This window comes from Microtus pennsylvanicus, chromosome 14, assembly GCF_037038515.1.
Source record: "Microtus pennsylvanicus isolate mMicPen1 chromosome 14, mMicPen1.hap1, whole genome shotgun sequence".
Lineage (NCBI taxonomy): Eukaryota > Metazoa > Chordata > Mammalia > Rodentia > Cricetidae > Microtus > Microtus pennsylvanicus.
In genome coordinates this window covers 2,585,025-2,599,789 of record NC_134592.1, presented here as the reverse complement: position 1 = coordinate 2,599,789, position 14,765 = coordinate 2,585,025, and the positions used below count along the sequence as shown (strand labels likewise).

The following is a 14,765-nucleotide window of genomic DNA, read 5'->3' as shown; positions in this document are numbered from 1 at the left end:
ACAGGTACCTTTGCTGCTGGCCAAGCAACATGCACAGAGGAAGCCCGCCTTCTAAAACTTCTCACAGGACAGGAAACCTCAACAGAAATGTGAATGCATTTTTTAGGGATAAAACTCCATGTGAAGCACAGGCTGTGAACATCAGACCACAGGTTGAAGGCGGCATCTGTCCTCCTCTGCATGGTTGCAAGTCTAGCCTTCAACAGGAACAAGTTTTTGACCAAAGAACTAGAGACATTGTTACAGACTATCAAGACAAAAAGGTTGTATTCAAGAAAGTCTGGCGCTAGGGAGGTACTGACCCAAGCACCTCGAAAGCATGATTTAAAGGCTAGCCTTGTTAGGCGTGAATAAACTTCCATGTCAAAGGCCGGGGTGAAGTAGTCTCACAGTATATAACCAAGGAAGAAGCAATGGCTGCAATCCCTTCTTCCAGCTGCTGTAACTACACACAGTGAGCCAGTGGCAAAGACAGCAAGATTCACTGTCAGCCCAGATTAGTCCCACAAGGACAGACGCTTGTGGCTGTAGTGAGGGAGACTGCATGGGCCTCTCCACCAAATTCAGCATCTGTCTCCAGCTCAATCACATCATGGTCTTCCCCACCCCTGTTCAGATTCCTCTCCTGATCCAAACCCCAGGCAATGGTGTCAGTCCATCCTGACCACTGTGACTTCATCTTGAACACCTCATCCCCCTGCCTCCACCTCCCAAACGCTGGAATGACAGGCATGTATCACCATAGCTGGCACAGATACTATTTCCAAAGAGTGCACATTTGAAGGTTCTGGCTGAACACAAGGGCACCATCGACCCTCTGAGACTCTCTGAACAGCACTGGCTCCAGCCTCACAGACACACATTCCTGCCTGCTTCTGTGCCCATGCTCTACACACACTTGTTAAACTATTGCTGTTTGGGGAAATGATGGAAAGATTAAAGTCTTTTCAAATATTTTGGTTCCACAGCTAGTCAGGTCTATAACTGAAAACCCCCAGCAGAGAGGGTGGTCTGTCTGAGAGCTTGAGAAGCCCCATGTTAACCCTTTCCCACAGGCTTCCTTGGCAGGAGCCAGAGTAAGCGTTCAGCAATGGATTTTTCTCAAATTAAATAACATTTGAGATAAAAATGACTTTAGACTTGTAATGACAGACCTCTATAGTATCAGTGCTTAGGAAGCTGGGGTAGGAGAATAACAATCAAGGCCAGCCTAGGCTATATATTACATGTATGTATTTGGTTTGCCAACACAGGGTTTCTTTGTATAACCTTGACTGCCCTGGAACTCACTTCCTAGACCAGGCTAGCCTCAAACTCAGAGATCCACCTGCCTCTGCCTCCTGAGTGCTGGGACTAAAGGTGTGCACTGCCATGGTCCAGCAAGAAAAATAAAAATATTTTAAAGGAGACAAATCCAGCCTGTGAAGTTGGACCGTTTGGTCATGAGCAGGGACTAACCAGGCTTCTTCCTTGCCTCCATGTTGCTCATGCCATGTCTGGGATTCCATGTCTACTTCTGGGACCGTGGTTCAGAGGGCCGACAAATAACGCTAGAGCACAGCAGGGTTCCTGGGAGCAGGCAGGATGGCCTTGTGCTCTAAAGCTACAAAAGGAAAGGGAACCGCCCAGAAGAAGGGAGGAAAGGGGTCCTCGGGAGCCACTGCCACGTGTGGACTCTGTTCGCTGTCACATCATTGCTACTGACGCCTGTCGAGCTGACCCTGCATGACTGTGGCAGGTGGCCGGCTGGCCTGTCTGTAACATGGACACTGCCCCTCCGTTGAAGGGCTGTTTACACACCGGTGGATCTTTAAAGCAGGGGTGTCCATCTGGACTTCTGAGGTTGTGCTGTTTTATTGAGGCCTTCTGAAATAATTGCTAGGTTAGCATAATTCCTCATTCCCTGTCTGTGATGCTCACAGGTCCGTGCCAGAGAGCTCTTTGAAGAAGGCAAATGTCTGAAAAAGAGGATCTGTGTGCTGGGTCATACCAGTCCCCGGATCTTTCTCTAGAAAAGATACTTCAGTGTTCAAGGTGCCTTCTGCTTACCCACTGGGCCATGTGGAGTAGAAGGCAGACTCCTATGTAAGGGAAGACAGAGACAGAGGAAGTAAGGTAACATCCGATACACTCTGTCAGGTGCAAGATGCTGGACAGAAACCTGGTCTCTAACTACGCTATGGAGATGTAGCAGAAGCCTCCAGAAACGTTTCCTGGAACACCAAGAGTGGTCACAGTCACTGTTAGGAAGCAGAGCCGTAGGTGCCACATGCATGCAGAGAGAAGAATCAGTGTTTAGTGGGGGCAGTGCTTCAGCTTGGGAGGATGGGAATGTTATGGAGACAGGTGATAGGTATGGCTGCCTGGTAGCATGAACATGTCCTGCCTCTGAGCTGAATACTGTGCAGCAGCAAATTGTACATTATGTATATCTTACTAAAGTTTCAAATGTGGACCATATTTCATGGGTCTGATTCTATCGAGAAGAGAAGCAGAGGCTCTGCAGCCTTGCAGGACCTTCCAGAGTCACAAGCTGACTAGGACAGAACGCATTCTAAATTAGGTCCAGGTGACTGTCAAGTGTGTTTTTATCATGTTTCTGGCGAGCACAGAGGCCCCAGAAGTAGGACATGTATTCTTGGTGAACACATCTCCAAGGAGAGAAGGGGAGCACAGAGATCCTGCTGTGCTGACTTCTGGCATCCAAGAGACAAGTGTTAAAGAGACGGTGATTAGTCCCTTGGCATAGGCATGGGGAGGCACATTCTTCATGTGTTTATGAAGAGTTGAAGGGTGTAGAATGTGGGTCTCCACAAACACAGGGAAATCCCCTCAGACAGGGGGTCCCCCATACCTGCTGGGTGCCCACAAAGGTACAGGACAATATACAAGGACGGGGACGCCCATACAATGTTCCCTGGAGAAATAAGACAGGCTGTAGATGATGGGGCAAGGACCATCCATGCAAGCATCAATCAAGTTCTCATTACTGACCACTGGCTTTGGGTGCACCTTGCCATTGTCCTCCTCTGCCCGCCCTGAGTGCCTGTCTCTGAAGGCACTCTGAAGGTTTATCATATAAACCCCATTATAATATAAACCCCAATATAATATAAAATAAACTACAGTTATAATATAAACCTAAGTAAAAAACAATGGAGCCATAAAAAGGGGTAGGATGGGGGTCCTCCCAAATGTTCAGGGTATCATTCAGGGTATCATCAGGGATTGCAGTGGTATGACAGAATGTTTATCACCATGTGTGTAAGATGCCCATAGTTCCAACTGGTGTTTGTTCCTGGCCATCAGCTGCAACACCACCTTCCCAATATGCCAGGCTTCTCCATCCAGGCTACTCAGTGTCCCCAATGCCACCAAGAGTCAAACCTTTAGTCTTCCAGGCACAATCCCAGCACGCCTCAGTAATGGTCCCTTGCCAACTAATTAAAAATATTTCAGTCTCTAGGTGTTAAGGCTGATGGTCTCTCAGCAGCTGACTGCCATTCAGACTGACCCCAGTGGAACTACGCCTCCATGACAGTCCCGGGTGCTTAAGCTCTGTCCTCGTCCAGCATTAGTCTTGAACTAAGCTTTAGATCCACGTTCATGGCATGATTCCAAGAAAGCTCATGCTCCCAGGGCCTTTTAGCTCCAGGCAATGATGGCAAAGCAATCACAGTTACCCATCCCTGTCTGTTCTTGGTTTTGGTGATGAGAGGGACCCTCTGATTCTGCTGGCTTGGTATTGAGCCTGGGGGAGGTGAGCACAGGAACTAACAGGGCAGAATGGCTTACTGAAGAGTACATTATCCGAGGAATGCAGAGTCAGAAATGAGGACAGTTCAGTGGGAAAACGTAAATTTCCAGGACATGGAATGTCAAGTGTTTCATCTCCCGGATTTTGGATGCACATATCCACAACCCTTTAAGAGTGAAAAAAGCAAAACAACAACAATCAAAGCTCTTTACAGACTTCCTAATCTAAATCTGGGCTTCATATAGACATGTTCATGATCATGGTAGGTGGCCATTACAGTAAGAAATGGTACATCCATTCCCTGGGCCATGCAAACATTTAATTTAGGCTTGGGAAAATAGATACAGTTACTGAGTTTGTTTTTTAAAGTGTATTTATGGATCACAGCTTGTCTTCTTTTCTTCTGATGTGATATATATATATATCCATCCCCTGGCAAGATCAATTTAAGGGAGAAAAAAACTTATTTGGCTAGTCCACCACAGCAGGAAGTCACAGTGAGGGACTTAAGAGAACTGGTCACATGGCATGCACAGTTGAGAGTGAGGGCAGTGAACACACACATGTGCCAGTGCTCAGCTCCCAAACCACAGAGTGGCACCTCCCACCTGCAGTGTGGGTCTTCCCATCTCAAGTAACTCAAGTAAGAAAATTCCACACAGATATGCTCACAGGCCAACCTGATCTCTCTTGAAAGCCTTCCCATTCCCGGCTGATTTTACAGTGTGTCAAGGAGATGATCAAAATAACCGAAACACAGCTGGAAACGCCCTGGCTGGCTGTTATGTGTAGTACCCGTTCCCTTTGCATTCTCCTTTTCTTCCTACCCCTCCTTTCTTCCCTCCTCCTTTCCTTTTCCTCTCCCCACTCCACTTCCTCCCTGTCCTGTTCTTTCCCTATCCCTCCCTCCCTCTCCTTGAGTTTCACACCTGGATGAGGTGTACTTCATTTCAGGTCCTCACTTTAGAAAAAAGAGAGGGGAGGAAGATAAAGGAGATGGTGGCACTATCAGAGGCCCTTCTCCCGAGGAACTGGGCTGCAGGCGAAGGCACAGAATTCCAAGTGGCTCCTGGAGATGCATCATGCATATGCCAAACAGCTGGCTACCGCTGCATCTAAAATGGTTGCACATATCTGAATAGAAGAAACTTGAGTTTGTGGGAACTGCTTTTACAAGACCCTCCTCAATGATATGGTGGTCACCACAGTCATGGAAAACCTGCTTGCTGAACAAGCAGGCTGTCCTGCCTATCCAAGAAAACTCTTAGGTCATTCCCAGTAAAGTGCAAGATGCCTAGATTTTATGCTTTCTCTTTTCCTTAGACAAAACATTACCAGGGGCAGCAAGACATGCTCCCCTTCAGGCAGCAGTCTGGTGCTCATGGGGTCTGCTCATTAGCCACGGAGCAGCCGCTTCTGTGTGCAGCTCTGAATCGATGTTTCTGCTGTTTCTCTAGTTAGGATCGCCTCCGTGTATCAGCTCTAAGTGGGTAGATACCGCACTGATGTGTTTGTTGACTAAGATGTCAGAGGGATGGCAAGATGGCTCACTGGTGCCAAGCCTGACACCCTGAGTTCAATCCCAGAGAACCACGTGGTGGAAGGTGAGAACTGACTTCCACAAGTTGTTCTCTGACATCCACACATGTTCTGTGGCATTTGCTTGCATTTACACACACACACACACACGTCACATAAAAGTTTAAGATGATATCAGAACTGGGTGTGGTGGTACATACCTATGGTCCCAGCACCCCAGAGCCTGAGGCATGGGGCTTATGTCTTTTAGGACAGCCTGAGGCTGAGAGAACACATGCATGGTATGAGGCCTCCATGGCAGGATGCCACAGACAAGTTGTTTCCCTCTTTGATCTACATAGCCTCAGGAGTCATCGCTGTTCTTGGGCTTCTGTAGTTGCCCCTCATCATCCACTAAGGATATCCTTACTGCGCTCAGCCTTTGAGAAGTTATTCATGACAGACATGAGCTGCGTAGTCGTGATTGAGAAGTGCTTCATTTTCTCTGGAGCAAAAACTGTCTTCCAGTACAAACAGCTTTTGTGTGCATGCAAATATGCCTATCTTAAGAAATCAAAAACCAGTTTTCTGTGCATCTATTCAAGCAGTTCCTGGGAGGACTCCCAAAGACCTTTGGTAGTGATGGCTTTAAATTATCTTTTTTACATAAACACATGGTGTCCTTTGGAAAAGAAACAGAGCATTTACTGGAGGCAAATCTTGGCTGTCAGTATTTGACTTTTCAAAGATTTATTTGTTTTAATTTTATATGCACGAGTGTTTGCCTGCACGTATGTGTGTGCACCACGGGCATGTCAAGTACTTGCAGAGGTCAGCAGATCTTCTGAGACAGTGTTGCAGATGTTGTGTGGGTGCTAGGTATGGAATCTGAGGCCTTTGCAAGAGCAGGAAGTGCTCTTAAACCACTGAGCCATTTCTTCACTCCCACAATGGTCCTTTTTTAAAAACTGCATTGATTTTAATTGAGCATTGACTGTACTAAGGTTGGAATGGCAACAAGACCAGGATCTCCTCTAAATGGAGATGGCGACCTAGGAAAGGGTACGAGTATGGGTAGCTGCATGACAGAAGGAAAGTGTCCATCACAAGCACTTCGGGTAGAGGGAGTAGTTTTCTGCCCAGAGGATCAGGGATGATGTCTGGACAAAAGGCTTGATTGTTCCTTTACTTGGATCTCATAGGGTTTTGGTAGAGTGGTTTCTTGTTTTTTTGTTTTTGTTTTTGTTTTTTTTTAGTTGTAGGTATTTAAGACATACACAGTACTTTGGCTGACTATAAGATGCGATGAATTAACACCTCCATTTATTCAGTTCTCATTGTGTGTCAGGAATGCCTTGGGACCCCTCTCATCAGTGAGTTTCAGGGAATCCACCTGCTCCTGCCATGCACCACCATTCCCAGTAAGCCATTTACTGAGCCACCTAACCAGCTCTCCTTGTGGTTTTGATACACATTGTCCAAACAATAGTGATGTTAAACACCTTTCCTTATCTGTTGACTGTTTGCACATCTTCTTACAGAAGGTGTCTATCTAGACCCTTTGCCTATTTTCAGTTGTGTTGATTTTCATTTGCTAGTTAAATATGTAATAATTTCAAATGACTTCAAGGAGATGCAGTATTTATTCCTATGTGCTTTAAGTGACTAACTGAAATTCAAACAGGACTGACATCCTACAGCATTTGGAGACAGTTTTGATGGTGGGGTGACGGCGGGGTGACATCCCCATGAGTGCACTCATTTGTTTGTACTCTTATGACAAAGTAATATAGATTGGTTGGATTAAAATACCTAAAACATCCTCCCACAGTTCTAGAGACCAAAAGTTGGGTATCAAAACATGGGCGGGGATGTAATCTCCGAGGCTTGGGAGAGTCACTCCAGGTGACTCCTGGCATCCTTTGACTTGTAACTGTTTCTGTCCAGCCCCACTCATCTTCCTGTGGCCACCAATATCTGCCACTACCTGCTGCTCCCTTTCTATAAGGGTGCTTTCCTGGGAGAGCAGCATGGGCTCTGCTCTGGCAGGGTTTCAATAGGGATGATGGCTCCAAACTGGGTTTCAGACACAAGGGATCAGGACTCTAATATGACTCTTGGTAAAGACACAGTTTGACCAACAAAGAAGAGCAATAGAATTTTAAGCCAAAATGGGTTTTCATGTCAGTAAACTTATTCAGTTGACCTAAATAACAGCCAAAGAATGCATTTAAAGTAGAATAGATAAGTGGTCTAAATTACTGCCTTTGACTCTTTCTATTTGTTTGTTGCTGAGCAACCATAAAGAGAATCCTCCTGCCAAGTACCTGGACTGAGTGTCATTGGGAATTTCTGGCCCACGTCACCTCTGGATAGATAAGGATCATGGCCTCACAAGAGTCCCATCAGTTTAATGGGTTTTACTCTTACCAAGTCCCACTGGATGACATTTGTCTGTGACATAGAAAGGAGTCGTAAAGAAAGACTCTAGGTCCCTGATGCCCAGAGATGTAGGACAACAGCTCAAATCATCCTATAACTTCAAGGCAGGTTACAAGGGAAGACACAAGCAATTGGGACAAGTGTCCAGAGATGGGGTACCTCAAACTCTCCCCTGGACCTTGAACCTGGGACCCAGTCCCAAAGGTTCCCTTCTAATCTGTCTGAGCAGATTGGCTTTGATCAACAGATAGAGTCCTGCTCACTGCCTGGGAACTGTGATACATTATGACCCTGTAAGCAGAGGGAGTCAGTGGTGGGGGTGCAGACACCTGACCCCCAAAACACCACCCCTATCTGTATGGGAAATTCCTCCTCCTTTGAGGTCTCCACCCAAATGCCTCACACATAAAGGGCTCAATTGGTGTGTTAGATAGATAAGAAGAAGGCCATAAATATTATATTCTCTGTCACTCAAACAAAAGTGCCCAAAACATGAGAAATTACATTACCTGCCAAGACGAAGAAATATGGAGAAATTAAAACTGACTTGACTGAAATCTTACAGCGCTGCATATCTGCACCTAAGATCTGAATTAAAACCTTTTGCCATGGGGCTGGAGAGATGACTCAGCGGTTAAGAGCATTGCCTGCTCTTCCAGAGGTCCTAAGTTCAATTCCCAGCAACTACGTGGTTGCTCACAACCATCTATAATGAGATTTGTTGCCCTCTTCTGACCTGTAGGCATACATGCAGACAGCACATTGTCTACATAATAAAAATAAAAACATTAAAAAAAAACCTTTTGCCATATTCTGGGGTTTCTACTGGCAGACAGTGTTGACAAAGACCAAGGCTGCAGGCAGGCTGTGAGGGTCCCAGTTTCCCGCCTGGGAAGGGACCCAAAGAAAGGTTGTCAGACCGAAGAGCGACTTGTGAAATCAGTGCCCAGTCAGGCTACAATCTATCTGATTTAGAAAATTCCCTCTTTGCCTTTATACACACTGACCTAAAAAGAAATATTATCCCCCAAGGTGCCTTTGAGATTGTTTGTTTAAATTAAGTTTCATTTGGATTTAATCTTAACCAAATCTTCAGAGAGTCAGGCAGGCTCTCTGGAAGGAAGCGCTGTGCGTGTGAGCCAATCAGGGCGCCCGTAGAACCTGGAGGACCCCTCTGCAAATGAAGGGCTTGGTAATGCAGCACACCAACAGCGCAGGCCGAGTGCTAGACGATGGTTTATGGTCTAGATCATTGTATTTTTATTACACTCATAAAATCTGTGTTTCTCCTCATTTTCGTAATGGCTTCAACGAGCGCCTCCACTTTCCGAAGGCACGGTAAATGGTTCTGTGGAGGGAGCCCCGATTTTAGCGGAGCAGATTGGAAGGCTTACATACTGTATAAAACGCGCTCAGAATTTTCATCTTACTGGACTGGCACCAAAGCAAAAAGAAGTGTGCGGGCTCGAGTGTGATTTATACTTATTTGCGGACTTTTTCGTAAATACTTCAGGAGGTTTCCATTAAACTCCAATATAAATGATACACAGGGAGACACCTTAAGAGTATTGACTGTTTCGGTCCCACAGGAATATAAATCAATATGGAAGGAGAAAAACATTGCACACACGTCTGACTTTTAAGATGTAATTTAATGGATGAATTTAATAACATGAATGGTGATGAGAAAGCATTTCTGTGTGAGATACGTGTGTTCCTTAAATAACAAGACCTTAATCGGATTTTTACATCTGCAGTTCAAAGAAGTGAAAGCTCTCTTGGATACCAATTTTGCACCTAAACGCAGTTGCTTGTAGATATTTCTGTGATGTTAGTTCAGAGCTGGGCAGGGAAAGAAGAGCCCTCTTCAGTCCAAGCATTCTGTAGCGAACGGACTAAAGTCTGCACCAGCCATGCCTGAGTAACAACTTTGTAAATCACCCGCAACATTTAACACAGAGGTCTGCAAAGATGGTGACTGCAGTGGGGATGGGGGCCTTTTCAATGACCAACAAGCTGTGTTTGCTGTGGCTTACAGCAATTTTATGTAGCTCCTGTAAATTATTAAGTGAGTTTTGGATCCTTGTCATCTAAACGGTGTCACAGTGTGAGGGAGAAGGCTCTGTCATGTTATTCCTAAGAACCCACTTCTGATAGGAGGGCCGCTCCCCAGTAACCGTGTGAGGGAGAAGGCTCTGTCATGTTATTCCTAAGAACCCACTTCTGATAGGAGGGCCGCTCCCCAGTAACTGTGTGAGGGAGAAGGCTCTGTCATGTTATCCCTAAGAACCCACTTCTGATAGGAGGGCCGCTCCCCAGTAACTGTGTGGCGATTGCCATTAGTCCACTCACGGAAAAGTGTCTTATCTGAGCCACTTTAATGCTATGTTCTAGAAAGTTTCTTTTATAGACCAAAAGTTGCTGGGCATGGTGACACAGGCCTTTAATCCCAGCACTCAGGAAGCAGAGGCAGATGGATCTCTGTGGATTCAAGGCTAGCCTGGTCTATATAGTGAGTTCTAGGCCAGCCAGGGGCCATATAGTGAGACTCTTGGTTGAGGGGGAAACTCATTGAGTTGTTTTTTTAATATCTCATGGAGCCTGTAGAACATGGGGCTAGTTTATTCAGAGTTGAAGCAGCTGCAGAGTGCAGGATCCAAGGAGAAAGAAATGAGTTCCCTGTAAGTGGGATAATTGTGGACTGTCTCTAAAGGTCTGTGTCACCTGCAGATGGTGTGGGAGAGCGGCTGTGCAGTCATTGTCATGCTGACACCGCTTTCAGAGAACGGCGTCCGCCAGTGCCACCACTACTGGCCTGATGAAGGCTCCAACCTCTACCATGTCTACGAGGTACTGGGACTGGGTGCCCACGCAGGGGCTTGGGCGAGAAGCGCGGATCCAGGTGTTGTACAGACAACAGAGACCCAATGCCCTACCTGCTGCATAGTCAAGAATAAACTTCTTCAGGAGTGGATGCAGGCATCTCATACCACGATTGCATAATTCTAAAGGCTGATAGGAAGCAAAAATGCCCATTTATGCAAAAGTGGCCCTGGCCCAAATAACTAGCATCCAGGCAAGGTCCATTTTCACAGAGAACACTGCCCATGTTCAAGTGGCTAGCGGGTTTTCTTGCCTAAGCCATGGGGTCTATAGTGTTTGAGCATTTTATAAAGGGAAGTTTCCTCCTCCTGGGTTTCCTGCACATCCTAGAATGAAGGCGGTAACTGCGGTGTTTAAGTTAGAACTAAGAATGCCTTCTTTGGTTGTTTGTACATTAAAATTAGGTGCAAATGGCTCCCATGGGGGTCAAGTTAGATGCTTGACAGGAGCCCTAACAAAGTAAGGCTAGCAGGTCAAAGGCTTTCAGCTGGGAAGAGGTAGGCCCTCCCCTCAGTGTCCACTGTGTCTTATGTTCCCTGATCTATACCAGCCCAGTTAAAACAGAGTGGAGAGGGGAGTTTGGGGCAGACCAGACCTCACCTGTCTGTCTCCTCTCCATCTCCCCAAATGCACCATTGTGGTCCATAGCCTGGGGCTCACACGCTTTGCTGTCCTTTCCCCACCAGGTCAATCTAGTCTCTGAGCACATCTGGTGCCAGGACTTCCTGGTGAGGAGCTTTTACCTGAAGAACCTGCAAACCAACGAGACTCGCACAGTGACCCAGTTCCACTTTCTGAGTTGGTATGACCAAGGAGTCCCTTCTTCTACAAGGTCGCTCCTGGATTTTCGCAGGTAAAACAAAGAGCATGTTGGCACACTAATGCGATGGGGGATGCAGAGACAGGCCAAGAGCATGTGGACTGGTCCAGGTCTCGGGGCATAGCAAGTGCCTGTATTCAGTATGAGTTATTTTCCATCTCTAAGTGGTGTTAAATGTGAGGGGCAGGCATCATAGAACTCAAGAAGTATGGTCAAAATTTGATAAGATTCTGCAACCCACCCAAGATTTATATTTCATAAAGTTTTGGCAATAGATTTCTAATTTGGCTACTCATCTGCCAGCCAGGCAGAAGCCAGATTCTAGAACTGATCGTCTTGCCTAAGGAGCCTACATCTAGTTAGCACATGAATGCATCTATGTGTTTAGCACAGTTCTTAAACTGACCGTCTTTTTAATGCACTTTATTTCTTGTTTGTTGTTCTAGTCAGTCAGCCATCAGAAAAAAAAAACTGTCTCATTTTCAAGTGTCTTTGTTGAGCTGTTGAGATGAATGCTAGACTTTCTTACAGGGAGACAATGACAATGTAAAAGCCAAGCAAAGTGTGAGGCAGGTGTGCTGTTTGCATGGCACACTGGCACTAGAGGGTTAAAAGTGCATAGCTGTGTATTCACGTCAGTGCCGAGCTCTGTGTTCCACATGTAGCTAACTGGAAGGCCACCCGCCCACTACCCCTCACACAAGCAGTGGTTTACAGAAGGCTGTGTCAGCAGCTGACATGGTAGGCAATTCTCAGTGCAGGATGGCTGAGAAGCCAGTGCTGAGGTGGTAACAGTGCCAAGACTGCCCTGCATGCCTGGGTCCATATGTTACAGATGCTTAAGCTTTTGATGATACACTTTGAAAAAGGTTTTGGGCGAGACCGAGTTTCCCTAGGTAGCCCCTATCTGTTTTGTTATGTCAACAAGGCTGGCCTAGAACTCACAGAGATCTGCCAGCCTCTGCCTTCTAAGTGCTAGAAATAAAACTTTTTGACCTGAATCATTCTTGGGAAAGAAATTCCATGAAAGAGTTTGAGGAAAAACAGAGATTTGGTATCAAGGCCAGTGGCTCCTGCCCAGCTGTTGCCTCCCCTATAGGTACCCAAGAACATCCCTATAGGTACCAAAGAACCTTATAGGTACCCAAGAACAAGGAAACCCAAGAACATCCTAAATCAGCCATTGTCCACAGCTCCTCTCTTTTCACCTGAATTTCCTGGCCACTAGATGCTTCCCTGTACACACAGGATCTTAAGCTACACAGAGAATCTCTTCTCATGACTGGCAAAGTGGATGCAGCTCTGCAGACTGCTGTCCATCTCACTACCGTCTCCAAGCTCATCCAAGGGGTTTGCACATATATGTGTATGGGCCCATGTCTGTATTCATATATGGAATGGAACATACCCATATCCAGCCCTCAGGGGTCACAGCACATCCTTGGAATCAGGATCCCCAGGTTTCCCCAACTCCAGAGTCTAAAAAGACACGATCCAAGGCATGTTATGAAGAAAACAGACTCTCAGCCCCGTGTCAAACTGTATGTAGTGAGGTAAAAGGCTTTAATTAAAGTCAGCTTAGGCAGGGCATGTAGACCAGCTGAGGACCCTCTCACACCACCCGGGATAATTGGCACAAATGATCACACTCTCGGGAATCCCTGGCTTAGAAATGGAGGGATAGGAAGCCACTTTGGGGGACCCCACCTTGTTCAGGGAAGGGGGTTCTAGTCTTGGAACAATAGCCTAGCATTCTCAGCCGGCTTGGGGAGTGTGTCAGGCATCCCCCCCATGTGTAATTAACTGTTTCTGAGCCCAGGGGGGGACACATTTACACTCGAAAGAGAAACTGCTAGGAGATAATTAGAGTCACATGTGAGGGCTTGGCTCGACCAACCTCTCTCCTGCCTCCTCTCTCTCCTCTCTCTCCTCTCTCTCTCTCTCTCTCTCTCTCTCTCTCTCTCTCTCTCTCTCTCTCTCTCTCTCTCTCTCTCCTCTCTCCCCTCTCTCTCCCCTGTCTCCCTCTCTCTCTCCCTTCCCCCATCCTCCCTTTCCCTCCCTCTCTCCTCCCTAACCCCTCTGCACTTCTTGCTGTGTTCCATGCATCCACTAACGCTGCTCACTGTCAAACCAACAAACCCTTACTTTGCCAGCTACCTAGCGGTGGCCAGTGTCATTTTTGTGATGTTGCAGCTAGTAATATGAGCCCAGTTGCATAGTCACAAAAGTGATCATTGGAAACTGTGACTGCTGCAGGGACACGGGGGCCCCTCTCTGAGCCTCTAACGACCTGACTTTGCTTGCTGTCCGTTTGCATGGCGACTCCTCCTCACTCAGTGACCAAGGGTTGGTTTGTATTGCTAACAGTTCCTTCTCTGGGAAATCCTCCTGCCAAAGTTCCTATAGTAGCCATTTCTGCTCAATGTTGGAGACCTCGCTTACTGATGACCTGTCTAAGACCAAAATGAGACAACCGTGTATTGCTCATCTTCACGAATAACCAGCACCCGCATCTCAGGTCCTCGGATGAACACATTGGCTCCATGTGTGACGTTTTGCTTTTCTATTCGTGGTATTCACACTGTAATAACCCATGATTCTTTGTTAATAAAGTTATAAGCTATACTGCCGCCAGTATTTCCACTGTGTCTCCTATCTGGCCCTGGGGCTGCTTTTAAATACGGCACAGGGTTGGTCTGGTGTGGGTATGAAAATTACAGTGAAATCTCGCAAAGGCCTCCTGAGGCAACCAATCAGAAGAAAACATACCTTGAGCATCCTGTAGAGATGGGGCCATGAGAGTGGAGATCTGGGTGGCAGCCACTTAGCCTGGGTCACACTCTTACCTAGAGAGATGATGGGTATGTTTTGCTAACGTGGGTACTGAGCATTTAACGGTGCTCAGCCTCACAGATTCCCTGTGTTGTTTCTTAATGTGCATCTTGTATGCTTGGTCCCATCAGGAAAGCAGCACAGAGTAAACCTGAAGATTGACCATCTTATGGGCATGCAGATGCTTTCCCAACAGTAGCCAAGCACGCACTGTGACCCAGGTCATTTCTGTTAACCTAAAGAGAAAGGGCTTTGAGAGAAAAACCACCCAGTGGGCCTGGTCCTGGGTTTACAGGGCTTGTCCTGTCAGACAAGAGTTTCATCACAGCCACACCTCAGCCCTGTGCACAGCTCCTACCGAGCCAACAGCTTCATGCTCTCGCTTTAGTACCCCGTGTGTCAGAGCTGGAACTCGGTGGGGAACAGGGGACTTCAGCAGGAGAGGCTACTGGGTCTGCTTTCTAACATGGTTATTCTCCAAGCCTTTTCTGGGCATCCTGGTATGTGGGTGCT

The 14,765-nt window shown here is 46.7% G+C and overlaps 1 protein-coding gene across 1 annotated transcript in view; it reads left to right on the top strand.

Moving 5' to 3' along the window:
- Positions 1-14,765, top strand: part of Ptprn2 (protein tyrosine phosphatase receptor type N2) — a 707,251-nt gene that overhangs the window by 668,999 nt on the left and 23,487 nt on the right. Inside the window, exons 18-19 of the mRNA XM_075948076.1 lie at positions 10,448-10,567; positions 11,287-11,453. Coding sequence (XP_075804191.1) covers positions 10,448-10,567; positions 11,287-11,453 — 287 coding nt within the window. The remainder of the gene's footprint in view (positions 1-10,447; positions 10,568-11,286; positions 11,454-14,765) is intronic.